General features: G+C 41.3%; 1 protein-coding gene across 2 annotated transcripts in view; it reads right to left on the bottom strand.

The window, feature by feature from the left end:
* Window positions 1-27,692, bottom strand: part of CC2D2A (coiled-coil and C2 domain containing 2A) — a 136,235-nt gene that overhangs the window by 105,150 nt on the left and 3,393 nt on the right. Inside the window, exons 3-5 of one of the 2 annotated variants that reach the window (XM_011948833.1) lie at window positions 24,991-25,047; window positions 22,136-22,219; window positions 20,042-20,165 (exon numbers count right to left, since the gene is read on the bottom strand). In XM_011948833.1, the coding sequence (XP_011804223.1) occupies window positions 20,042-20,165; window positions 22,136-22,219; window positions 24,991-25,029 (247 nt within the window). In that variant the 5' untranslated portion in view covers window positions 25,030-25,047. Of the gene's footprint in view, window positions 1-20,041; window positions 20,166-21,568; window positions 21,680-22,135; window positions 22,220-24,990; window positions 25,048-27,692 lie in introns of those variants that run through there. The other variant, XM_011948834.1, reaches the window with a different exon arrangement.

Consider the following 27,692-nt stretch of genomic DNA (forward strand, 5'->3'; position numbering starts at 1 on the left):
TGGGGTTTTCTAGGTATAGAATAATGTCGCTTGTGAAGAGAGACAGTGTGACTTCCTCTCTTTCTAGAAATAAAGCCACACATCTGCAACCATCTGATCTTTAACAAAGCTTACAATAACAGCAATGGGGGAAAGGACTCCCTATTCAATAAAAGGTGCTGGGATAACTGGCTAGCCATATGCAGAAGACTCTTTCCTTTCACCACATACAAAAATCAACTCAAGATGGATTAAAGACTTAAATGTAAAACCTAAAACTTTAGAAACCCTAAAAGAAAACCTAGGAAATATCATTCTGGACACTGGCCCTGGCAAAGACTTCATGATGAAGTCTCCGAAAGCAATTGCACCAAAAACAAAAATTGACCAGTGGGACCTAATTAAACTAGAGAGCTTCTGCACAGCAAAAGAAACTATCAACAGAGCAAACAGACAACCTACAGAATGGGAGAAAATATTTGCTAACTATGCAGCTAACAAAGGTCTAATATTCAGAACCTATAAGAAACTTAAACAATTCAATAAGCAAAACACAGACAACCCCATTGAAAAATGGGCAAAGAAGTGAACAGATAATTTTCAAAAGAAGATGTACTTGTGGCCAACAAACATTTGAAAAATGCTCAATATCACTAATCATTAGGGAAATCCAAATAAAAATCACAATGAGATTCCATCTTACACCAGTGAAAATGGACATTACTATATTAAAATGTCAAAAAATAACGATGCTGGCAAAGTTGAGAAGAAAAGGGAACCCTTATACACTGTGGGTGGGAATGGAAATTAGTTCTGCCACTGTGGAAAGCAATCTGGCGATTTCCCAAAGAACTTAAAATAGAACTATCATTTGGCCCAGTAATCCCATTACACACAAAGGAATATAAATCATTCTACCATAAAGACACATGTATTCACATGCTCATCACAGTACTATTCACAATAGTAAATACATGGAATCAACGTAGGTGCCCATCAGTGGTGTACTGGATAAAGAAAATGTAGTACATACACATCATGAATACTACATAGCCATAAAAAAGAATGAATTCGTGTCCTTTGCAGCAACATGGGTGGAGCTGGAGGCTATTATCACAAGCGAATTAATGAAGGAGCAGAAAACCAAATACCGCATGTTCTCACTTGTAAGTGGGAGCTAAATATTGAGCTACATATGGACACGAAGGAAACATAGAGGCTGGGCATGGTGGCTCATGCCTGTAATCCTAGCACTTTGAGAGGCTGAGGCAGGAGGATTGCCTGAGCTCAGGAGTTCAAGACCAGCTTGGGCAACATGGTGAAACCCCGTCTCTAGTAAAATACCAAAAATTAGCTGAGTGTGGTGGCATGTGCCAGTAATCCCAGCTGCATGGGGGGCTGAGGCAGGAGAATCACTTGAAGCCAGGAAGCGGAGGCTGCAGTGAGCTGAGATCATGCTACTGTACTCCAGCCTGGGCAACAGAATGAGACTCTGTCTTCCAAAAAAAAAGAAAAAGAAACAATAGACATTGGGCCTATTTGAGGGTGGAGGGTGGGAGGCAGGTGAGAGTTGAAAAACTACCTATTGGATTATGCTGATTACCTGGGGGACAAAATGATCTGTATACCAACCCCGCAATATGCAGTTTACCCATGTAACAAACCTGACATGTTCCCCTTGAACCTAAAATAAAAGTTGGAAAGAAAATTTAAAAAATAGATAATTTGTGAAGTCACCATTCTTTGTTTTTAAATTTATATATGCTTCACCCTGTTACATATTGTAACTGTATGTTGTCAATCAAAGCATGTAGTTGATTCACACTAATTAAAAACTTTCAAATTTTGAGGATTAAAAAATGTAATTAGTGGACAATCTGATGCAAGACCCTAGGATAGCCTTTAAGCCACAATTAATGCTCTGGGTACACAGGACACGACTTTACTGTCAGGCAGGTTTTTACCCAGGGCAAGAAAAGGGCCCAAAAACCTATTGGTGGCTGTAACTAGAATTTAAGAAAGTAGGTCATTGATTTCTTCTCTTGATTTTCTAACTTTTATGAAATAGACCAGTATCACTTGTGAAAGTGTCACTACATAAAAAGAAAGTCAAAATGGGCTGAGAACAAATTGGCTGTCCCTGTATGAGCCCCAGCACTGCTGATAGTTCACATTTGCTGAGGTGCTCTGGAGGGACTTCTCTGATCACTGTCTTTTTTGCTAGTTCTCCCAGGCTCACTCTTTCCGAGTCCACCAGCATTTTCATTTTATGTTAGCTGAAAACTCAGGAACCCTTGCTCTGGCACATGCGTCTCTTTCTCATGTGAGGTCTTGGGATCCTGGCCCTGTCTGGTGCCCCTTCCTCTTCTTTGTGCTTCAGGAGATGGTGCAGACTTGGGGACCATCAGCCTGGACAAGACTTGGTGCTCTCATGCTGTTGTGTTGGTGCACAGGGCACGAGGCTCCAAACAGGACTTTCAGAGACTCTGAGAGTTGTCAAGAATCTCACAGATATATTTTGACATGGCGATTCTACTTAGGATTGAGTCTTCCACATTGTCTTCTACAGAGTGGAAAAAAATATTAACAGGTATTCAGGAGGGCCAAGAACTGCGTGAGAAATGCTGGGTGAAGTGTGTGTAGTCTCAGAACAAACTCCATGAATTTCCAAGAGTAGAAATGATATGAAAAGTTTCTCAAGTTGAAGTCTTTTTTTGGAGCAGTTCATTTCTAAGAGGATACTAGTATTCTACAAACTCCAGTTTTGGAAATGCTGGATTACAGAATCTTGTCTTGACTCTTCAATCATTCAACCAACAAATATTCTTTGAGCGCCTGTTATGTGTCAAAGTACTAGGGATGGGGCAGTGAACAAAACAAATGAATGCTTCCACCCTCATAGAGAGTGTATGCCAGTAGGGGAGATGGACCACAAACAAGTTCTGTAGTTAGTATGTCAGATGGTGATATTAAGTGTAGAGACAAATAACACAGGATCAGGGGATAAGGAGGGAGGGAGGGGCGAATTGCAGTTTTAAATAGAGTAGGCCAGGCGTAGTGACTCAAGCCTGTCATCCCAGCACTTTGGAAGGCTGAAGCAGGCAGATTGCTTGAGCTCAGGAGTTTGAGACCAGCCTGGGAAACATGGTAAAATGCTGCCTCTACAAAAATTAGCTAGGTATGGTGGTGCACACCTGTAGTCCTAGCTACCTGTAGTCTCAAAATTAGCTAGGTGAGGTGGGAGGATGGCTGTGCCCAGGAGGCAGAGGTTGCAGTGAGCCAAGATTGCACCACTGCACTCCAGCCTGAGCAACAGAGCTAGACTTTGTCCCAATAAATAAATAAATAAAGTGGCCAGGTAAGGGCCTCCAGGTGACATAAGAACAGGTGAAGAAAGAGGGGGATCAAACCATGTAGACACCTAGGGGATGAGAATTTCAGGTACAAGTAGTACTAACTGATGCAAAGACTCTAAGATAGAACTAAGCCTGATGTGAGGCCAGAGCAGAAATGGGGAACCCAAAAATTGAGGGAATGGAATAGTAGATATTAGGTCACAGAAGTAAGGGGAAACGCAACCACATAGGTCATCCTAAATAATTAGGCATTAACAAATATGATGACATCAAGAAGGTGGTGAAGCAGGCATCAGAGGACCCCCTCAAGGGCATCCTAGGCTACATTGAGCACCCAGGCTGTCTTCTCCGACTTTAACAGTGACACCCACTCTTCCACCTTTGATGCTGGGGCTGGCATTGCCCTCAACGACCACTTTGTCTAGCTGATTTCCTGGTATGACAATGAATTTGGCTATAGCAACAGAGTAGTGGCCCACATGGCCTCCAAGGAGTAAGATCCCTGGACCACCAGACCCAGCGAGAGCACGAAAGGAAGACAGAGGCCCTCAGCTGCTGAGGAGTCCCTGCCGCCCTCAGTCTCCCACCTCACTGAGAATCTCCCCTCCTCACGATTTCCATGCAGACCCCCTGAAGTGGGAGGAGCCTAGGGTGCCCCACTTTGTCGTGTACCATCAATAAAGTCCCCTGTGCTAAAAAAAAAAAAAAAAAAAAAATGGCATTAACTCTGAGTTGAGTGAGAGCCATTGGAAGGTTTAAACAGAGAAGTGACATGACTTTATTTTCATAGGACCACTCTGGCTGTTGGGTTGAAAATGAAGGTTGAGAATGGAAGCAAGAAGATCAGTTAGGAGGCTACTGCAGTATTCTAGATGAGAGGTGAAAGTGGCTTAGATCAGGGTGGTAGCTGTGGAGAGAGTAAGAAGTAATCATTAGATCTATTCTGAAGGTAGAGCAGACAGGATTTGATGGTAGATAGGATGTGGGCAGACAGAAAGACAGGGGTTAAGGATGACTCCAAGTTTTTGACTCAAGCAATAGAAAAAAAATGTAAAGTCCATTTAATGAGGTGGGATGACTCTAGGAGAAACAGGTTTGGATTGATAGAAACAGATCAGAAGTTCAGTTTCAGTTAAGTAAAATTTGAGTTGTCTCAAAATACATAATAGATCTAGAGAAGTGTAAGAGCTAAAACTATAAAATTTCTAGGAGAAAACATGGGAGAAAATTTTCATAACTTTGAGTTGGGCAAATAATTTTTAGATACAACCCCAAAAGCACAATCTGTAATAAAAATATAATAAATTTGAGTTTATCAAAATTTAAAACTTTTGTACTTCAAAGACACCATTAAGAAAATGAAAAGACAAGCCATTGACTTGGAGAAAATATTTTCGAATTATGTTATCTGATGAAGTACTTGTATCTAAAATACATAAAGAATTTTTACAACTCTATAGTAAGACAACTCAATAAATAAATGAGTAAAAAATGTAAATAGCTGGGTGTGGTGGCTCACACCACCCAGGTGGGTGGGTCACTTGAGGTCAGGAGTTCAAGATTGGCCTGGCTGACATGGTGAAACCCTCTCTCTACTAAAAATACAAAAATTAGCTGGGTGTGGTGGCGAGCTGTAATCCCAGTTACTCAGGAGGCTGAGGCAAGCGAATCACATGAGCCCAGGAGGTGGAGGTTGCAGTTAGCCAAGATTGCACCACTGCACTCCAGCCTGGGTGACAGAGTGAGACTCTTATCTCAGACTAAATAGTCATTTTACTAAGAAGATATACAAATGGCTAATAAGAATATGAAAAAATACTCAAATCATTAATCATGAGGGAAGTGCAAGTTAAAAGCACAAGACACCACTATTCATCTACTGTAAAGGGTATAATTAAAGACAGATAATACCAAGTGTTGGAAAAGATGTGGAGAAACTGGAACTTTCATACACTGTTGTCAGAAAAGTAAAATGATGCAGCCACTTTGAAAAGTGTATCAACAGTTTCTTAAAAAGCTACACATAAGTTTATCATATGACTCAGAGATTCTACTACTAGGAATCCTCCCAAAAGAAATGGAAACATAAGTTTACACAAAGACATGTTGCAAGTGTTCACAGCAACACTGTGGATCATACCACCAAACTGAATATAATCCACATGTCCCTCAACAGGTGAATGAATTAACAAAATGTCGTGTGTCCATATGATGAAATATAATTCAGCAACCAAAGAAATGAAATTGAAATGTGGATACATGCTACAGTATTTATGAATCTCAAAAATCATTATGCTAAGTGAAAGAGGTCAGGTGCAAATCACTACATATTGTATGATTCCATTTACATGCAATGTTCAGAAAAGACACACTTCCAGGAATAAAAACCAGATCAGTGTTTGCCTAGAGCTAGGGCTAGGAGTGGAGGCAAATAGGCACAAAGGAACTTTTTGGGGTGATAAAAATATTCTAAAACTGGATTGTAGTGTGATATTGCACGTTTATGTATCTGCCAAAAATTCCTCAAATTGTACACTAACAATGGGTGAATTTTATGGTATGTAAGTTATATTTCAATAAGCCAAAGATATGGATTGTCTTATTAGATGTGCAAAAGTGGATGTTGAGTATGTGGTTGCATATTTAGTCTGGAATAAGTCCACACTGGAGATAAAAATTTGGAACTGGTCAGTATATAAATTGAATTTAAAGTCTTGAGATGACAACAATAATCGAGTATTGATAAAGATAAGAAAGCCAAGCACTGAGCCTAGGGTGCTCCAACATGGAGTTGTCGGGATGTGAAGAAGAACACGCAAAGGAGAAAGAGGTACAGCCAGTGAGGCAGAAGGAAAACCAGGCAAATGGAGTCCTGGAAGCCAAGTGCAAAAGTAGGAGAGAATGCTGAGCGCCATCAAATGCTGTGAAAGTCAAGTAAGTTAAAGATTAAGAACTGACTATTGAATTCAGCAAATGTGTGAGTCATTGGTCACCTTGGCAAGGACATTTTCAATAAATGGGTGGGTGTGTGAGTTACACTGGAGTGATTTCAAGAGAGGACCGGAGACAAAAATGAGAAAAAATGAGTTTGAAAGAATTTTGCTCTAAAGAAGTTTTGTTTTTTTGTTTGTTTGCTTTAAAGGAGGGTAGGGAATTGGGACTGAGTACAGAGTAATTGTGGCCTTGGCTTTCCTCATAACTAACAATAGGTAATATTTATTTATACGTATTAGTACTTTAATTTAGTCTTCCCAGTATTGTGTGAGGTAGTGAACGGCAGCGTTGGTGAATGTCTTGGCATTTCCTACATTCTCCAGTGTGTATTCTTGGACTAGGATGTTCATCCCATTCTCCAGCTGGTAGGCACTAAGGTAACTCCCAAGGCCCGGCTCCTTCAGGCAGCTTCCCTCTATGTCTCATGCTGTGGTTTATAACATTCTCCCCAACCCCAGGCCAGTCTCTCCAGGTCCTCACGACTATTAAAAAGTATACCTAAAATAAACACTTTATTTCCTTTCATTTACATCATATTTCACTGGATTCTGAACTTTCTTTTCCACCAATACTGACAAATTGGCTCCGAAATGATGGTTTAATCAGAGAAACTAACATGAATGAATGGAAAACAGATGGTAGTAATGAAGAAATTTATGTTCCTAAGAAACTACTTAATGTGTGATAGTTACTCCCTCAAGAGATGGTGCAAGATGAAATCATGGGGGAATGTGTGTACTTTTAAACTAGATGTTTATTTTATTTGGAACTATTCCACATTCAGTGAAATGCTTTCTTTATTTGGAATGTCATGACTATATATATGTTTGAAGAGCAGATTAGAAGCCAAGCTTTCACTGCATGGGTTTGTGGTGTGGTTCATTAGGGAGGTGGCGCCTCCAGGCATGTGCCCGAAGCAGTGTGTGAGGCCATAGGTTAGGGGTGCTGGTCTCTGTGTCTCTAAATGCAGCCTGACCTTGACAATACTTGGAGCCTTGTAGGACAGAGGGTCACAGGTTCAAGGTGAGGGCCTGGGCTGGTATCACTGAGGGGCAGCCCAGACTCATGAGAAGTTTGGGAAGTAAAAGGTCAAAGGAGTAATCAAACATGTGGATCCAGATGTTTGAGCAGACTTGGTTGAAAAGACACAATGGGCATGGTGGTAAGTAAGCACACCTAAGGCAGAGCAATGCCTAGAAGGAAAAGCAGAGAGGCCACTTGGAGATACTGTTCACTCAGAGTGCCATCTGCATGCCAGCACTATGCTAAGCAGAGCTGAAAGTCAGGCTCTGCCCTCAAGGACTGCTAGTTTGGTGAAGGAGGGCAGGAGGCGTACCAATGAAAAGATGCCTCTGGATACTCACTCAGGCGCAAGGGCCATGGGAGCAAAGAAAATATCTACTCAGCTTACTCTGGGGAATAGGGGATGTTTTCCAAAGGGGGTGACATGTATATATTGATTTTTGAGAGATGAATAGTTAGAATAAGACAAACAAATAAATGAAAACCCCAAACAGGAAACAGGCTGTTCTAGGGAGGCAGAGATAGGTGGATGATCTACCTGAGTATCATTCTGTTTTTTAAAAAATGAAGCACAGTCAGATTATCGATCTGGTGAACACTCTAAATTTGCTTCATGCACCATGTTAAGATTCCTCTGTGGGTTTCTGGACTCACTGTTGACAGTGCTGGCTGGGTCATAGCATTGCCATTGTACCTTCCATGGGTAACTGTAAACCATCAGCTCCAAAGAGCAAAGAGGGTTCAGTCTAAAGCTATGGAATGATGCTGGAGTGCAGCAATTTGGATGTCAACATATTGGAGTTTGAATTTTGGCCTCACCACTTCTGGCTGTTGGTTTTCTCTGGACTTTAGTCTCTTAATAAATGAAACAATGCCTGATAGTAGGACTGTTCTGAGATTTAAATAACATAATGAATGTAAAGACCTTAGCACGATGCCTGCAAGCTTTTTGCCTAACTTAGAACACGGTCTTAAGTTCTCAGAGTTCAAGATGTCAGATTCATCATCTGTTTGCCTGTCTGTCTATCACTGTTTCCATCCCCTACTCTGCGAGGGTAAAAGCCTCAGGTAAACCAGTAAGTGCTTAGAGAAGAAAAATAAAATTGAACCATACAAGCTTAAAAAGTCCCATGGCTTTCTCAGCACCCATCTGTGAGCAAAAACTTTCTTGTTGTGGCTGAGGAGACTACTGAATCTGAGGCTCCACCTTGGAAACCTCACGTAAAGTAAGTAGTGTTTATAAGCTGGTCATGAGGAAGAGCTTCATGATCCATTTATAGAGTATTAATGTTAGCTCAGGTTACCAAGTCTTAACCTGCAGCATGCTTCCAAACATGCGACTGTCCCCTTAACATGTAAAAAAGGGGAGGGGAGTGCAAGAATGGGCTAAACATTTGAAAATCAGTAAATGTAATACACTGCATTAACAGAATGAAGGACAGAAAGTGCACGATCTTCCCAACTGATGCAGAAAAGGCATTTGATAATGCTTTTTATAATTTAATGGCTTTTCATGATAAGAGCACTCCACAAACTAGGTATAGAAGGAAACTACCTCAATAAAATAAAGGCAATACAAAAAGCCCATCACTAACACAATTCTCAGTGGTGAAAAACTGAAAGCTTTTTCTGTAAGATCAGGAACAAAGCAAGAATGCCTGTTCTTACCACTTCTATTTAACAGAGTATTGAAAGTCTGAGAGCAATTAGGCAAGAAAAGGAAATGAAAGCCATCCAAATTGAGAAGGAAGAAGTAATATTATCTTTGTTCATGGTGACATGATCTTGTATATAGAAATCCTAAGGATTCCACAAAAACATTGTTAGAACTAATAAAGAATTTAGAACTAATAAATAATTCAGCAAAGCTACAGGATATAAAATCAACACAGAAAAATCAGTTGCATTTGTATACATTAAAAATGAGCAATCCAAAAACAAAATCAAGAAAACAATTCCATTTACAATAATATAGAAAAGAATAAAATAGTTAGGAATAAATCTAACCAAGCAGACAAAGAACTTGTACATTCAAAACCATAAAAAATTGTTAAAAGAAATTAAAGAGGCCGGGCACGGTGACTCAAGCCAGCACTTTGGGAGGCTGAGACGGGCGGATCACGAGGTCAGGAGATCGAGACCATCCTGGCTAACACAGTGAAACCCCGTCTCTACTAAAAAAATACAAAAAAACACTAGCCGGGCGAGGTGGTGGGCGCCTGTAGTCCCAGCTACTCGGGAGGTTGAGGTAGGAGAATGCCGTAAACCTGGGAGGCGGAGCTTGCAGTGAGCTGAGATCTGGCCACTGCACTCCAGCCTGAGTGACAGAGAATGGAGACTCGGTCTCCAAAAAATAAAAAAATAAAAATAAAAAAAAAGAAATTAAAGACACAAATAAATGTAAAGACATTCTGTGTTCATAGATTGGAAGACTTAATATTTTTAAAATGTCAGTACTACCCCCAAATTATCTATAGATTCAATGCAATCCCTATCAAAATCCCCATGGCTTTTTTTTTTCAGAAATAGAAAAATTCATTCTAAAATTCTTATTCAGTATCAAAGGACCACAAAGAGCTAAAACAAATTTGAAAAAGAAGAACAAAATTGGAGGTTTCACATTTTCTGGTTTCAAAACATATTACAAAGCAACAGTGATCAAAGCAGTTTGGTACTAGTAAAAGGCAGACATATAGACCAATGGAATAGAATTGAAACCCTGAAAATAAACCTTTGAGTAAATGGTCAAATGACCTTCAGCAAGAGTATAAAGACCACTCAATGGGGAAAGAGCAGTCTTCAACAAAAGATCTTGGGAAAACTGGAAATCCACATGGAAAAAAAATGAAGTTTGTCCCTTACCTTATATCATATACAAAAATTAACTCAAAATGAATCAGAGATCTAAACATAATACCTAAAACTATACAACTTCTAGTAGAAAAAGGAAATTTTTATGACATTGAATTTGGCAATAGTTTCTTGGATGTGACACCCAAAGTATAGGCAATGAAAGCAAAAATAAACAAATGGGGCTATACCAAACTTAAAAACTTCTGTTCAAGTATCCCTCCCTTAGGAACAACAAATTGAACAATTATCTGTGCAAGAAAATACCATTATAAGAACCAAAAAATCAGGTGAGTGATCACAGTATCTAGTATTAACATAATAACAAGGAAAGATGCATTGAGGAGAGTAGGAAGGGCAGTCTTGCATTGCCTGCACCACCCTTCCCCCAAGCCCAAGCAGCACAGCACAGAGAAAGAATCTATGTACTTGGAAGAGGAAGAGTGAAGTGAGTGTGGGACTTTGCATTGGAACTCAGTGCTGTGCTGACACAGTGTAACACAATACTGAGCAGAATTCTGCTGGCGCCCATGGAGGGAGCATTTAGATCAATCCTGGGCCAGAGGGGAATCCTCCCCTCTTCCCAGTGGGAAAAACCCGAGTCCTGACCAGCCTCATGACCAGCTGACTAAAATCGTCTACTTCTCTAAATAAATTGCAGTGGCAGTCAGGCTACAAAGACTGCAGTCCTTGGGTAAGCCCTGGTGCCATGCTGATCTCAGAGGCAGTGGGTTTGGCATGCAACCAAGTGAAACGTCAGCTTCAACAACTATGGAAGTGCTTCGTGACTCCTTCCTAAATTCAGGTAGTGCAGTGTGGAGAGAGACTCCTTCCACTTGGAAGAAGGAGAGAGAAGAGTACAGAGGACTTTGTCTTGCAATTCGGGTACCAGCTCAGCCACAGTAAAATAAAGCATGAGGCAGATTCCTGAAGTCTTCGATTCCAGGATTTTGCTCCTGAAAAGTGTTTCCAGACCCAGTTTGGGCCAGATGGGAATCTGCTGCTCTGGTGGGATATACCCAGTCCTGGCAGGATCTACTACCTGTTGACTAAAGTTGTCTTGGGCCTTGAATAAACAATGACAGCCAGCCAGTAGTGGCTGTGGGTTGTGGAAAAGCCCAGTTCCATGCTAGCCTGAGAGCCTGTAGCATTCAGATGTGACCCAGCAAGTGTGATCAGCAAGGTGCCAGCTGTGGTGGCCACAAGAATTCCCACATTACCCTCCCCCAACTTTAGGTAGCCCAGTGCAGAGAAAGATTCCTGCTTTGGGGAAAGTGAGGGAAGAGAGCAAGAGACCTCACCTAGGAACCAAGGGAATTCTCTCTTATCTTCCCTAAGTTTATCAAAGCTGTGTTCTAGAAATGTGCAAGAGTTGCAGTGTTGTTGGACTTAGGGCTCCCCTAGTACTGAAACAGCTGCAGTGGCCTCAGGCTTAGATAACTACATTCAACCCCCTCTGAGTTTTTGGAAAGCCCTCTTAAAAAGGATGGCTACAAGCAAGCCCAGACTACGAAGACTGGAATAAATATCTAACTTTTTGATGCCCAGACATCCATGAGCAAGCATTAAGAACATCCAGGAAAACATGACCTCACCAAACAGACTAAATAAGGCACTGACCATTCCTGGAGTGATAGAGATATGTGCCCTCTCAGATAGAGAATTCAGAATAGTTGTCTTTAAGAAGCTCAAGGACCTTCAAGATAACATGGAGAAATTTAACAAAAAGATTGAAATAATTTTTAAAAATCAAGCAAAAATTCTAGAACTGAAGAATTCAACTGACAAACTGAAAAATGCATGAGTCTTTTGACAGCAAACTTGATCAAGTAGAAGAAGGAATTAGTAAGCTTAAAGACAGACTATATGAAAATACACAGTCAGAGAAGAAAAATGAAAATAACAAAGAATGAGGTATGCCTACAAGATGTAAAAACTAGCCCCAAAGGCAAAAAAGCTAAGAGTTATTGACCATAAAGACGATGTAGAGAAAGAGCTCAGGGTAAAACATTTATTCAAAAAATAATAACAAGTTTTCAAACTTAGAGAAAGATATCAACATCCAGGTATGAGAATGTCAAAGAACACCAAAACATTCAACTCCCCTAAGACTACTGCGAGATCTATAAAAATCACACTCTCAAAAATCAAGGACAAAGAGAGGATCCTAAAAGCAACAAGAGAAAAGAAACAAGTAACATATAAAGTAGCTCTGATACATCTGGCAGCAGCCTTCTCAGTGGAAACCTTATAGGTCATGAAGGAATGGGATGATATATTCCAAGTGCTAAAGAAAACAAAGAAACAAACAAACAAAACTTCCAACTTAGAGTATTATATCCAGCAAAGTTATCCTTTAAACATAAAGGAGAAATAAAGACTTTTCCAGGCAAGGAAAAGCCAAGGGATTCCATCATCCCCAGACCTATCTTACAAGAAATGCTAAAGGGAGTTCTTCAATCTAAAAGAGAAGAATGCTAATGAGCAACAAGAAATCTGAAGGTATAAAACTCACTAGTAAACATAAGCACACAGACAAATACAGAATACCCTAACACTGTAATTGTGGTGTTTAAATCACTCATATCTTTAGCCTGAAGACTAAAAGAAAACCTATCAAAAATAACTACAACAATTTGTTAAGAGATAGACAGTACAAAAAGATATAAGTAGAGACAACAAAAAATAAAAAAGTAGCGGGGGAGACAGGGTTAAAATAGAGAGTTTTTCAGTTTTTGCTTCTTCTTTTCATTGTGATCAGAGTTAAGTTGTCATCGGCTTAAAATAACTGGTTATAAGATGTTATTTGCAAGCTTCATGGTAACCACAGAGCAAAAACCTGTAACAAGTACAAAGAAAAATAAAAAGCAAAACATTTTTAACATACTGCCAGAGAAAATCACTTATACACTAAGAAAGACAGGAAGAAGACAGAAAGGAACAGAAGACTAACAAAACAACCAGAAAACAAATAAGAAAATGGCAGTAGTAAGTCCCTCCCTATGAATAATGATGTTGAATATAAATGGACTAAATATTTCAATCAAAAGACTTAGATTGACTGGATGGATTAAAAAGATTAAAAAAGAAAAAAAAAAAAAACAAGAGCCAATTTTATGCTACCTATAAGAAATTCACTTCACCTGTAAAGATGCACATAGACTGAAAATAAAGGAGTGGAAAAAGTTATTCTACACAATGGAAATGTAAAAAGAGCAGGACTAGCTGTATGTATATCAGATAAAATAGATTTCAAGACAAAAACTGTAAAAAGAGACAAGATCGTTATACAATGATAAAGGGGTCAATTCAGCAAGAGGATATAATACTTGTAAATACATATGCACCCAATACTGGGACACCCAGATATATAAAGCAAATATTATTAGAGCTAAATCTCAATACAAAAGTCTCCCATTAATAATAGTTGAGAATCTTAATACCCCCTTTCAGCATTGGATAGATCATTTAGAGAGAAAATCAACAAACTAATATTGGACTTAATTTACAAATAAAACAAATGAAACTAACAGAGATTTAAAGAACATTTCATCCAACAGCTGCAGAACACACATTTCTCTCTTCAGCACATGGAACATGCTCAAGGAGAGACTATATCTCAGGCCACAAAACAAGTCTCAAAAAATTCAAAAAAGTTGAAATCATATCAGGTATCTTCTCTAGCCACAATAAAATAAAACTAGAAATCAATAACAAGAGAAACTCTGAAAACTACACAAATTCTAAAAATTAAACAATATGCTCCAGAACAGCAATTGGGTCAATGATGATATTAAAAAAATAAAAAATTGACTGGAACAAATGATAATGGAAACACAACATACCAAAACCTATGGGGTATAGCAGAAGCATTACCAGAAGGGAATTTTATAGCAGTAAAGACCTACGTAAAAAATATAGAAAGATTTTAAATAAACGACATCACAATGCATCTTAAAGAAACACAAAATCAAGAGCACATCAAAACTTGAAATTAGTAGAGGAAAAATAATAAAGATCAGAGCAGAAATAAATGAAAGTGAGACTTAATAAAAAGTAGAAAAGATCAATGAAATGAAAAGTTGTTTTTTGAAAAGATACACAAAATCGGCAAAACTTTAGCCAGATTAAGAAAAAGAGAAGACCCACATAAATAAACTCAGAAACAAAAAAGGAGACATAACAACTGATACCACAGAAATTCAAAGGATCATTAGAAACTATTATGAGCAACTATATGCCAATACATTTCTTCTAGAAAGCTAGAAGAAATGCATACATTTCTAGAATTATACAACTTACCAAGATTGAAACATGAAGAAATATAAAATCTGAATAGACAAAAAGCAAGTAATGAGATAGAAGCAGTAATAAAAAGTGTTTATCTTCAAAGAAAAGCCCAGGACCTGACGGCTACCCTGCTGAATTCAACCAAACATTTAAAGAAGAACTATTATTAATCCTACTCAAACTATTCCAAAAATCAGAGGAGGGAATACTTCCAAACTTATGATACAAGGGCAGTATTATGGTGATACCAAAACCAGACAAAGACATAACATCAAAAAAACCCTACAAGCCAGTATCTCTGATGCACACTGATGCAAAAATCATCAACAAAATACTAGCAAACTGTATTCAACAATACATTAACAACATCATTCTTCATGATCAAGTAGGATTCATCTCAGGGATGCAAGGATAGTTCAATATATGCAAATCAATACAGTAATACATCATACCAACGGAATGAAGGAAAAACGATGGAATCATTTCAATAGATGTGAAAAAAATTTGCAAATAACTCCTCTGAAAGGGGACTAATATACTAGGACCTCAAATATCTCAACAGATATAATCTCATTAAAAATAGGCAAAAAACATTGATAGACATTTCTCAAAAGAAGACATACGAATGGCCAACAGGTATATGCAAAAATGCTCAAATTCACTAATCATGAGGGGTATGCAAATTAAACCACAATGAGATATCTTACTCCAGTTAAAACGGCTGTCATCAAAAAGACAAAAAATAACAGATGGTGGCAAGGATGCAGAGAAAGGGGAATGCTTGTATACTGTTAGTGAGAATGTAAATTTGTACAGCTGTTATGGAAAACAATATGAAGGTTTCTCAAAAAGTTAAAAATAGAACTACCCTATGATCCAGAAATCCCACTGCTGGGTATATATCCAAAAGAAAGGAAATCAGTATATCAAAGAGATATCTGAACTCCTGTTTTTATTGCAGCACTATTCACAACAGCTAAGATATTGGATCAACCTAAGTATCCATCAGTGGATAAATAGATAAAGAAAACATGCTACATATACACAATGGAATATTATCCAGCCATAAAAAAGAATGAAATTTTGCAGTTTGCAGCAACATGGATGGAACTGGAAGACATTATGTTAGTGAAGAAAGCCAGGCACAGAAAGACAACTAGTACATGTTTTCATTCATATGTGGGAGCTAAAACAATTGATCTGATAGAGATAGTGAGTAGAATGATGGTTACCAGAGGCAGGACCCTGTCTTGAGCATTTGTTGTTATGCCCATGGCAGTTTTTCAACATATGTTTATCAAGCTCCAAATATTGCACTGGGGAATAAGCAATGAATACAGTAGGCAAAGTCTGGCTCTCAGGGAGCTTTCCTTCTAATGATCAAGATAGTCAGCTGATTGGAAAATGCCAGGAGGTGATGAGTGCTCTGAAAGAAAATAGAACCAGCTGAGAGGAAAGAGGACAGAGGTGGGAAAGGGACATTCTAGATAGAAGGTCAGGGAATCCCTCTCCACTCTCCACCTCTCCCCAACCACCAGATCCCTATATCCATACATTCATGTCCACTTGGATATTCAACAGGCATCTCAACTTTGCATGTCTATTCAATTTCTACCTTCAAACCTGCCCTTTCTGCCATCTTTTCTTTCTCTGAAACTCTATTGGGAAAATGGCAACTCCATTTTCCCAATAGCTCAAGTAAAAAACCATGGAGACAACCTTCCTGCTTTCATAATTCTTGTTCAGTCAAGAAATATAACGGTTTGTCTCTAACCTTCTAAATACCCAGATTTCCCACACTCTTTTGTCCCCTTCCACTACCCACCAGTCCCATTCCTCAGTAACTCCCACCTGGATTTTTGCTGTTGGCCTCTACCTGGTCTCTGTGCTTCTGCCCTTGCTCCTTCCAAAGTCTACTCTCAGCACAGCAGCCTTCAGCCTTAAGTCTCATTATATCAGTCCTGGGCTTGAACCCTTCAATGACGCTCATCTAATTCAGATTAAAAGTCTAAGGGCCCACTAGGCTGGGTACAATTCCCCTCCTCCCTTCTGATTTTATTTTTTCCTTTTCCTTGTTGTTCACTCTCCACCCTTGCCCCCTGGCTGTTGCTGAACATCTCAAGCACATTCCTGCCTTAAGACCACTCACTGCCTGGAACATTCTCTCCTTGGGGATCACTCATTTCCTTTCACAAATGCACCTCATCCTCTCACTCCCACTGCAGTCCTGCCAGCTTATTCTTTATCTTTCTCTTCAGCACTTCTCATACCTGCTATACTCTATGTTTATCTAGTTTACTTCATTTGTTTTTTTCTTTTTTCCTCTCATCCCTCCCACAACTGGAGTATAAATTCTTTGGCAGTGTTCACCCAATCTATTATTGTTCCTATTTTACAAATAAGGAAACTAAAGTTTAGGGAGGTTGGAGAACTTGCCCAAGGGAGTAAGATAGGTAGAGACTGGTACCCACAGTTGTCTAAGCTGTCTCCCATGGTCTTAACTGGAACAGCTCAATTGCCTTTACAAACACAAGCTTAAGTAGAGAACTCTCTTTAAGTGGGAACCAAAGCCCAGGAATGCTCAGATGGTCATGAGGCATTCAGAGGCCAGTAAGGAGTTAATCAAAGTTGAGCACACTGGAAAAGACTGAAAAATGCAACTGGAAGGGGCCCAATTGCATTTAGAGCCCGGAATAAATAAGAGAGTATGGATTTTATGTAATATAATATAATAGATTTCTGAGTAGAAAAGTGAGATAAAGAAGAGTTTTAAAGAAAAATTAATGTGGTAGTAAAAATGTCCATACATTCTTTGACACTCCTTCTTTCAAAAGAAGGAGTCTGATTTCCTCCCCTTAAATGTGGGCTGGATTTACGGACATGCTTCTAACAAGTATGTTGAAAGCACTGATAGGTGGTTTCCATGACTAGGTTATAAAACACATGGCGGCTTCTATCTTGCTGTCGACCTTCTCTGTGTTTTCTGCGCATACATCTGTGTGTTTCCAAGCCCTGAATCTGGAATCCTCCTCACCCTACAATTCCCCATGCAGACTCCTCCATATGTGGAAGCTCCATTCTTCTGTCACCTCCCTTGCTACCCTTGCCTGCCTAGGGCAGTCCTGCGCTCTGCCGTTTCTCCCAGCACTCGTCATTCCTTTTTACTTGTCTGTCTCCTGCTCTAATGCCACTGGTATAATACTTCCTCTGCTCTCTTGACTCTGTCTGCTGGCTTTGACTTCTCATTTCTGACAGATGCCTGGCTCCACAGGCTCCTTATCCACCATGTGCTCCACCCCTCACTGCTGGGGATGTTTTCTCTTAGTCTTGGTTCATCAGTGCTGCCGATTCATCAGCAGCTTTCAGCTCCACCCAGGGCTTCCCAGACACTGGCTGGTCATGGTGTGGCTCCAGGAGGCAGGTCTCAGCCTTCTGTCCATTCCATACCTCTCCATTCCCCAATTCAGACATAGTGCCTTTTGTGGGGGAAGGGAATAATGGATAGATCATCTCCATGGTGACAGTGGACAGTATCTTCTTCATTTTAGAGATTAGAAAATAATCCACTTTTTATGTCACAGAGCCTTGACTGGTGGCCACCTCTTCTGGCAGTTTTCCCCTTCATTTTAAAATAATTAAATATCCAATAGTTATGCTAAGGACTGAATTGTGTTCCGCCTCTGAAAATTTGTATGTTGAAGCCTTCTCCCCCAGTATGACTGCATTTAGAGATAGAACCTGCAGGAGGTAATTAAGGTTGAATGAGATCATAAAGAAGGGGCCCTGATAGGATTAGGATTAGTGTCCTTATAAGAGGAGACACTAGAGCCTCCCCATCCCCCAATGCAGGCACACAGAAGAGATCATGTGAGCACACAGGAAGATGGTGGCCACCAACTAGCCAGAAGGAAGGACCTCACTGGAAACCGGCCATGCTGGCACCCTGATTTCAGATGTCCAGCCTTCAGAACCATGAGAAAACAAATGTTGGGTGTTTAAGCCCCCCAGTCTATGGTATTTTGTTATGGCAGCCTGAAATGACAAGTTGTAATCCTTGGTAATAAACATTTTTGAGCATTTAGAAAAAGAAACAGCCATCTGAGATAAATTTTCGTTCTGTTTTTATTAATTCGTAACAGCTCTTATTGTATCACTGCTCTTAGATTAGAACCACATTTTTCCAATCTAAGAGTCAACTTGCTTCCAAAGTCCTCTAGTTTCCAACAGTTACTTATTTCCCAACTTTGCCATAGGGAAAACAGCCTAACAATTATGTAACAATTAAAAAGTGTAACCACTTTTCCTCTTGTCTAATCCACTTTTCATGCAAAGCAATGCCTGAAGGGTGGTCATTTTCCATACAATGAGCAGGTAATTCATGATGTTCATTGTACTGGGGAAGAAGAAGAGGCATGTATAGGGGGAGAAGTGTAGGTGTTCTCAGTGGTAGGGTCACCAGCAGCCTCAGAAACCTCCCTCATTTCTTCCAAACATCTGATTCAAGCCTCACTACTTTAACACATACGTCTTCCCTAACAATTCCATCTTCCTTTGAGTTTCGGCATATTTAATTTCTATTCTAATTAACACTCCCTAATTTATGTACTGTTAGTCCATTTTGTATTGCTCTAAAGGAATATCTGAGACTAGGTAATTTATAAAGAAAAGAGGTTTATTTTGGCTCACTTTTCTGCAGACTGTACAATAAGCATGGTGCCAGCATCTGCCTCTGGTGAGGCCTCAGGAAGCTTTCACTTATGTCAGAAGGGGAAGGGGAGGCAGGTGTGTCGCATGGTAAGAAAGGGAGCAAGAGAGAGGGGAGGAGATTCCAGCTCTTTTTTGTTTGTTTGTTTTCTGAGATAGAGTCTTGCTATGTTGCCCAGGCTGGAGTGCAGTGGCCTGATCTCGGCTCACTGCAACCTCTGCCTCCCAAGTTCAAGCAATTCTCATGCCTCAGCCTCCCAAGTAGCTGGGATTACAGGCATGTGCCACCACACCTGGCTAATTTTTTTGTATTTTTAGTAGACATGGGGTTTCTCCATGTTGGTCAGGCTTGTCTTGAACTCCCAACCTCAGGTGATTCACCCGCCTCAGCCTTCCAAAGTGCTGGGATTACAGACATGAGCCACTGCGCCTGGCCTGCCCAGGCTCTTTTTAACAACCAGCTCTCCAATGAGCGAACAGAGCAGGAACTCACTCATTACTAGAGGACAACACCAAGCCATTCATGAGTTGTGCCCTCATGACCCAAACACTTCCCCCTAGGCCCCACCTCTAACACTGAAGGTCACATTTCAGATCTGGAGGAGACAAACATCCAAAGAATATTATGTGGTTATAGAAACACATCCTGAAGCTATGTGTCCCGTCTCCTTGGCAGGGATTAACCTTGAAAGTCACTCACTAAGTTGGGATAAAGTGAGTGGAGCAGCAATGGCAATGCATGAAAAATAACACCCATAAAAAATCCCCATACTGCTCTGTGCTGAACTCACAGTAGGCAATTAACAAGCACCAGCGAACCAGCTGAATGGAAGAGAGGCACTTACTCCGTGGGCCTCTCCGGACTGTCATGCTCAGGAGGTGGGTCTTGGGCTCCTCCTGCACAGGCTCCGGCTGGTTGCCAAGTTGGGACTCTTCGGACACCATTTCCTTGGGGACAGCAGTTGGTGGCTAGAGGAAGAAGGTCAGAGGTTCAGAGACTCCCAGGACTTCATTTGAGTCTGTTCCACTCTTGGGAAGATGGGTCACCAGTGAGGGGACCTGCCTTAGTACTATTCACATCTGGATAACCACAGTCCCCGTCACCTGATTCACTGTGGGTACCCCCCAGGGAAGAGGTGCCAACCCAGAGTTTCTCTAGAAATGCTTTTGTGAAATTATCAATGCATCCCCAAAAAGCGTGATTATTTTCACTTTTTCTAGGTAAAATGTGTAGAGCTCTGCAGGACTTTGGAGGAAAGAGAAAGGGGAAAATCACAGTTGGTTCTTAACTTCAAATAGTTTGCAAACAGCAGCTAAAGTGTCACTGGGTAATTCAGGGCAAATATTTAGTCCACCCTTTGGACACCCCCAAGAATAGCCTCTGGTTCCTTCCCCAAACTCTCAGTGAAGGAAAACAAGGAAGCAGAATTGGCAATAACAGCTTTGAGGACAGATAGACTAAAGCTTGCCTCCGAACTCAGACTGACTGTGGGACTTCGGGCAAGTTATTTAACTTCCTTTTACACTGCTTTCTTATCTGTAAAAGAAAAATATAATAAAAAGAGCCCATTTGTTGAGATACTACAATGTATGAGTCATTGTAGAAAGCACAGAGATGCTGATGTAAATAGATGGCCCGGGGTGGAACTTACAAAAAAAAAAAAAAGTCCCCATGTGATTCTGATTCTGGAGTGCAACTACATTTCTTGCAATGCTGCCAACCTATGAAGTTCCAAGCCTGGCCCATAAATTGCTCAGCATTTGAGAGCTGTTACATTCCCTTCTCCATCCTTGCCCCTTTCTCCTCTTCAGTCTAAGCTCCATGGCAGCCTTGGCACTGGTCACCCACTGCTCGCTGTGCCTGTGACTCTGGAGCTAAGGGCTGGAACCCTTTTCATCCAGTGCCTCTATGGCCCCTGGCCCTGGGCTGCAGAGCTGCAGACTGACCCCACAGGAAGGGGTTAAAGCTTCAGAGCTGTGTTTGGCTGTGGGTCTTTTCAGTCCGCAGGAGTGGCCAGAGAGCTAGCCCACGTGGCCAGGCAGTACTTCCCCGACCGCCTGGACCCTCCCTTGGGCGGCTTCATCCCAGCCTGCAGGAAAGGCTGAAAGTGACTCCTCTGCCCAGATTACCCCAATGAGTATGCTGAGCAAGGGGGTAGCTAGGAGGGAGGTCTCTTCTGTCTCCCTGTGACCTCCTCATCTCTCCTGGCCACCCCTCTCTGCAGCCCCTTCACGTGACTACTGGCTCAAAATGGCGCTTCTCTCCCCTCCCTCCCCTGCTGGCATCTCAATTGTTCCAAGCACAGCTCCCATCCACAATAGCTGCTTCCCTGCCTCCCTTCTCAGAGGACAACTCCTTACCAAGGACTTACCTGGAAAAGATTTACCCTGCACGGGACGCTCCCAGCCTAGGAGGGGAACTCCTGTGGAGAGGTGGGGGAGGATCTGCCAGCAGGCTCGGGAGAAAGGAGTTGGCTTCTGCCTCAAAGACGGAATTTGGGCTTGGAGTTGGAAAAAGAGGGAGTTTTCCAAGATTTGTAATCCTTTACTGCCATCTACTGCCCATCATAGTCTATGGCCTTCAATGAAGCACTAAAACAGGCTCCTTTCGTCTTTTCTAGACTCCTCTCTCAGGAGATGGGAGAAAACTTAGAGTAAAAATGCCCCAAGTGTGGACCCCCGCCTTACTGTGAGGCTCATCTGTAAGTCTCTGAATCAGGCTCCTGCACCCTGGACTATCCCATCTGCATTCTGGACCATTCCATCTGCATCCTGGACCATTCCATCTGCATCCTCGCCTCACAGTCCCCCAGAGCAGGCCAAAGGTTGGTACCAAAAGAAGGAAGGCTGCCCTTGTGGATGCTGTATGGCCCTGGGGATGCAGGCAGGCTGTTGATCAGTGACAACACACACAGACACAGTTTCTTGTCACTTCCTACCTGTTTCTTTCTTGGCTGTCTTCGAACCTTTGAGTTCCTCTTCTGTCTTTCCATGTCTGCATCCTCATCATTTTCAATGAACTCCTTTGTTAAAATGCAAGAGGGAGAGAATCTTAAGACAGGGAGAGAGGTATGACTTTCAGGTATTAAAATTAAAACCCCCATCTTGACCCAGGGCTTCTATGCAGTAATGCTCAGTGGGAGTGGGGGAACAGTTAACAATCTGTGCGGCTATTATCATCCACTCTTCTCAACACAGACATGTTTTCGAAAAGTCATATCCATATTGGAACATCATACATAAGATGATGTTGGATCTCCCATGGTTCCAGGTCCTCACTCATGCATACAACATTTACTGAGCATTTACTATGTTCCAGGCTCTTGCAACACAGAATTGAAAACCACATGCTGTCTGCTCTTAAAAGTCACAGTCTCAGAAAGGTGACTAACAAGTGAATCTGCTAGGACAGACAGAGAACCACAGCCCAGGACAGACATCAGAATCATATTAGGGATTTCACAGGTTAAGTTTTTCTGCTTCCCGGCCTTACTGGCACAGGAAAAGGATAATAAGGATACAATGTTACATCATCACAAATGCTCCAGATTATTAGGAAATTTTGGCAGATTTTTTTTTGAAAAGGAAAAAAATCCTTTCACAGTGAAAACTTCATTTCCTCTTTCCACCTTACACTTTCTAATGTTTTAGTCATAAATTGTTAGAGCTCAAAGCTCTAAAGTCTACTATAAGCTATAAAGTTTTTTAGTTCCAGAGTTTTATAAACTGGGGCACAAGTGTCCCTGGGTGAATAAGAAGTTGCAAGATAAACACAGAACCTCTCTGGAGTACACCAAACTTACTAGAAATTTTTTCCTAAAACTAGGATTTTTTGTTTTGTTTCTATACTGAAACAAATTTGGAACACAAAGTATGAATTTTAAAGATACATGATTTCAAAGAAATATCATGCAGGTTTCTGGGCCAGACCTCAATTACTCCTGAGTCCCCTTGGCCACTGGGGTTAGGGTAGACATGAACTGCAGAGGAGGGAAGTGAGGTCAAACGAGAGAATAGCCTTGGTTTGGGCCTTTCCTTCGTGTGTGTGACCTGATCTCTGACTAGTCCTCTGAGCTGCATCCTCACTCTGGACTCCTTCTTTGGGCCTGCCAAATAGGAAGTGTTCTTAGTTCAGAGGATTCGCCAACTTAGATTACAAGAAGATAATTATATTGTGGTGTGCAAGCATGGCTTTTAATTCAATTCTAAGTTTTTACTGACTTAGAATGGACTTGTGAGAAACCTACGTAATCTTTTGCTTTTCCGTGATGTTTTCATCCTCTATTCTAACTATCCAGTAGGACTTCAAATAAGATAGAATGTAAATTCCATGAGGGCACAAGGTTTGTTTACTGCTGTATTCCCAGGGACTACAGGCACAAAACATTTTTGGTTATATGAATGAATAAGCAAATATAAATTTATGTGGGTTTGTTGGTACTTGATCTTGCTTAAAGTTATTTATTTATTTATTTTTGAGATGGAGTCTCACTCTGTCGCCCAGGCTGGAGTGCAGTAACATGGTCTCGGCTTACGGCAACCTCCGCCTCTCGGGTCAAAGTGATTCTCCTGCCTCAGCCTCCGGAGTAGCTGGGATTACAGGCATGCCCCACCACGCCTGGCTAATTTTGTATTTTTAGTAGAGATGGGGTTTCTCCATGTTGATCAGGCTGGTCTCGAACTCCCAACCTCAGGTGATCCACTTGCCTCAGCCTCCCAAAGTGCTGGGATTACAGGCGTGAACCACCATGCCCAACTATCTTGCTTAAAGTTAATCTGCATGGTTTTATAATGAGTTTCCTCAGGCTTTTTGGAGCACTGCATTGGACAGCACATACCATCTCCATTTTTGTCTTTGTTGTCTCAAGCCAGTGAGCCCTTGAAATGAGAGAGAAGTAAGGATTGAGAGGAATACTCTCTTTTGTTGGATGGTCTGCAGTCTCCAAATTAGACAGCCTCCTTTCTCTGGTGTGGGCAGTGCTTTAATGAGTTTTTACATACAATGAGTCAGAAATTGCAGGACTCCACGGACAGAGGCTTGTATTAGCGGGTGTCTACAATTGTTACCTTCACTCTGAATGTCTTTAGAAATCGGCGTGCTTCAGGCAGAGCTAGGCCCAATAATAGTAACTTAGAGCTGTTATGTGTCAGAGTTCATAGAACAGTGACAAAACAGCTTCAGAGCATTCAGGTAGAAGTAAGATCTCGGAATGTCAGCAGGACTGCATTTCCTTCACCATCCACCTCCCCTTCGTCACCACATATCTGATATAGCACCCTCAGGGTGCATTTAGTAGGTGTGTGTTAAACTAAATGTGGCTTGAGGATACCTCTACTTTGAGTTCTTACATAACAAACTGCAATCTTAGTAAACTAACTGAAAGCCTGACTTAGGAGTGTACTTCTGTAGCAGATAGCTGAGTCTCAGCCAATCACAGCAGCTGAGCTTCAGTCAATCACAGGTGGCCTACTGATCAGACCATGTTTAATTAAGGCAACGCTGAGGTGTAGTTAATCCAGCTGTGTCTGTACTCCACTTCCATCTTCAGTCCATAGATGCTGTCTGCCCACAGAGCAGAGCAGAGCTCTCTGAGTCTCTTTGGGTTCTGAGGGCTGCCCAATTCACAAATTGTTCTTTGTACAATTAGACTCTGCTGAATTTAATTCATGTAAAGCTTTTCTTTTAACATGTGCAATAGATGCTGGTTGGCCTAACTTCCTCATTCACAAGCAAGTGTAACATAAGTGTGCACACACAAACACATCCCTAGAGGACATCGAAGTGGCCACTTACCTCTGTAATTATTTTTACTTTTTCTTCCCTGGGATTCATTTTGGCTGGGATGGGTCCCTGACAAAGAATAATGAAGAAGTCAGGCATTTTGAAATCAATGAAATACTGCTTCTCTTACTATGGATATATATGAGGCTGGCCGTGATGGTAAGTGAAGTGTTTGAGCTGAGTAGACTTTCCACTCACAGGAACCCTGGCAGACTGCAGGACTGGTGGAGATAAGTGCCAGAGGAAAGGAAGGATGCCAGGTCTCCCTGTCCCCAGGAGCCTGCCTTTACTGTGTCCATAGAGTTGGATGGCACTGGTTGGAATCCAGCTCCAGAAGGACCATTTTACAGCTCCTCTCCGCTACTGCCCCTCTGCACTCTCTGCCCTTGACCTTGGCCCTTATTTCGCTAAGTAAAAAGACAAGACCAGAGTGGGCTTCTGCATCCCCTTCCCCTCCTACCACATTGAGCCACCGCCACCTCCTCTGCTTCCAGTTGCTACTGTGAACCCCCATGTCCCCATGGGGCCCCTCCTTCAATAGTGCACTGGGCCCCATCATTCCTCCCCCTCCAGGCCCTTGATCCTGACAATTCTTCACTTTCACCTGGATTTTCTTCCTGCTCAATTGGCTCATTCTTACCAGTGGAAAAAATGCTGTAATTTTTCCCTTCCTTTAAAAAAGCCCCCCACCAGTTTTTTGGTTTGTTTGTTTTCTTTTTCTTTCTTTCTTTTTTTTTTTTGAGACAGAGTCTCACTCTGTTGCCTAGGCTGGAGTGCAGTGGCATGATCTTGGTTCACTGCAACCTGTGCCTCCCAGATTCAAGCGATTCTCTTGCCTCAGTCTCCTGAGTAGCTGGGATTACAGGTGCGTGCCACCACGCCCGGCTAGTTTTTGTATTTTTAGTAGAGTCAGTTTTACCATGTTGGTCAGGTGGGTCTCGAACTCCTGACCTCGTGATCAGCCTGCCTTGCCCTCACAAAGTGCTGGGATTACAGGCGTGAGCCACCGCTCCTGGCCAAAAAAAGCCCTCTCTTAACTTTACTTCTCTTTCTAGCTGTTGCTCAAGTTTTCAGCAATTACAGAAAAATCCCTCAAACAGTCCCTCTCTTCCCAGTTTGTTTTTATTTTTGGGGTCTAGCATGCTCTTCAACTCCTCTTGCCAATGATTCATCTCCAGTGACCGCTGCCTTGCCATGTCTGGTGATCAATTCTCAGTCCTCATCTTACTTGACTTGGTCAGAGACATTTAAAACATTTTCTACATTTTTAATTTTTGTGGGTACATAGTAGGTGTAGATATTTATGGGGTACATGAGATATTTGGGTACAGGCATGCGAAGCTTAATCACATCACGGAAAATTGGGTATCTATCCCCTCAAGCATTTATCCTTTGTGTTACAAACAAGCCATTTATACTCTTTTAGTTATTTTTAAATGTACAATTAAATTATTATTGACTATAGTCCTTTCGTTGTGTTATCAAATACTAGGTCTTATTCATTCTTTCTATTTTTTTTGTATCCATTAGAGAACCTCCCCCAACCCCTGACTACATTTCCCAGCCTCTGGTAGATAAAAAAGAGAACCATCCTTCTCTTCTCTATCTCCATGAGTTCAATTATTTTGATTTTTAGATCCCACACATAAGTGAGAACATGCCATGTTTGTCATTTGCATTACTTGTGGGTGAAATCAGCCAGGCACGGAAAGGTCAGAAACATTTAGTGATGAAAGTCACCCATCCCTTTCTTTGGAGATACTTTCTTCAGTTGGCTCCTGGGACAAGTTCTTTCTTGGTTTTCCTCTTACCCACTGACTGCTCCTTCTCAAACTCCTTTGCTGGTTTCTCCCCATCTCTCAGACCACCAAAGGTTGGAGTGCTCTGGGGCTTAGCTCTGCCTGTTTTCATTCCTCTGGCCGTCTCATCGTGTCTCTTGGCTTTAAACACCATCTGCATGCTGATACTTCCCAAATTTACATCCTGGGTCCAGACATCTCCCCAGAATTCCAGACTCAAGTATCTGCTTGATGGACACCTTCACTTGGCTTGACATACCTCAGATAAAGTTCTTTGCTTTTATTCCTGAGCCTGCTTTGTACTGCAGTTTTCCTGTTGTAATACACAAAAATCCATTTTGCCCAGGCCAGAAACCTTGCAGTCATTCTTAACTCCTTTCTCAGTCTCACATGACACACCACACTCAATCCATCAGAAATCCTGCCAGTTGTGGCTTCAAATTATATTCAGGATCTAATCACTTCTAAATATTTCCACTATTATCACCATGGTCAAACACCATCTTCTCTCTTGAAATCTACTGCAAGTACCTCCTAATTTCTCAGCTTCCCACATTGCTGGGCTACCATATTCTCTGCATTGAAGCCAGTGCAAATTGATAAAAATTTGAGTGACATCATGACGTTGCTTCACTCAAAATCTTCCAGTGATTTCCCTTTGTCAACAGAGTAAAACCGAAAGTTTTTTCCAAGGCCTACAAGCCTTGTGTGTGTGATTTGCACTTGAATCCTCTTGCCTCAGGACCTTTGTACCAGTTCCTGCTACCTAGTTTTCCTTTCCCCAAGATATCTGCATGGCTCTTGCTCTTTCACTTTCTTCTGGTCTCTGCTGAAATTTTATTATCAGCTCTTCTCTGACCATTCGCAACACAATGATCTCCTCCCAACACCCTCCTGGAATTCCTTAACTACCTT

Source organism: Colobus angolensis, unplaced genomic scaffold (assembly GCF_000951035.1).
Source record: "Colobus angolensis palliatus isolate OR3802 unplaced genomic scaffold, Cang.pa_1.0 Scaffold284, whole genome shotgun sequence".
Lineage (NCBI taxonomy): Eukaryota > Metazoa > Chordata > Mammalia > Primates > Cercopithecidae > Colobus > Colobus angolensis.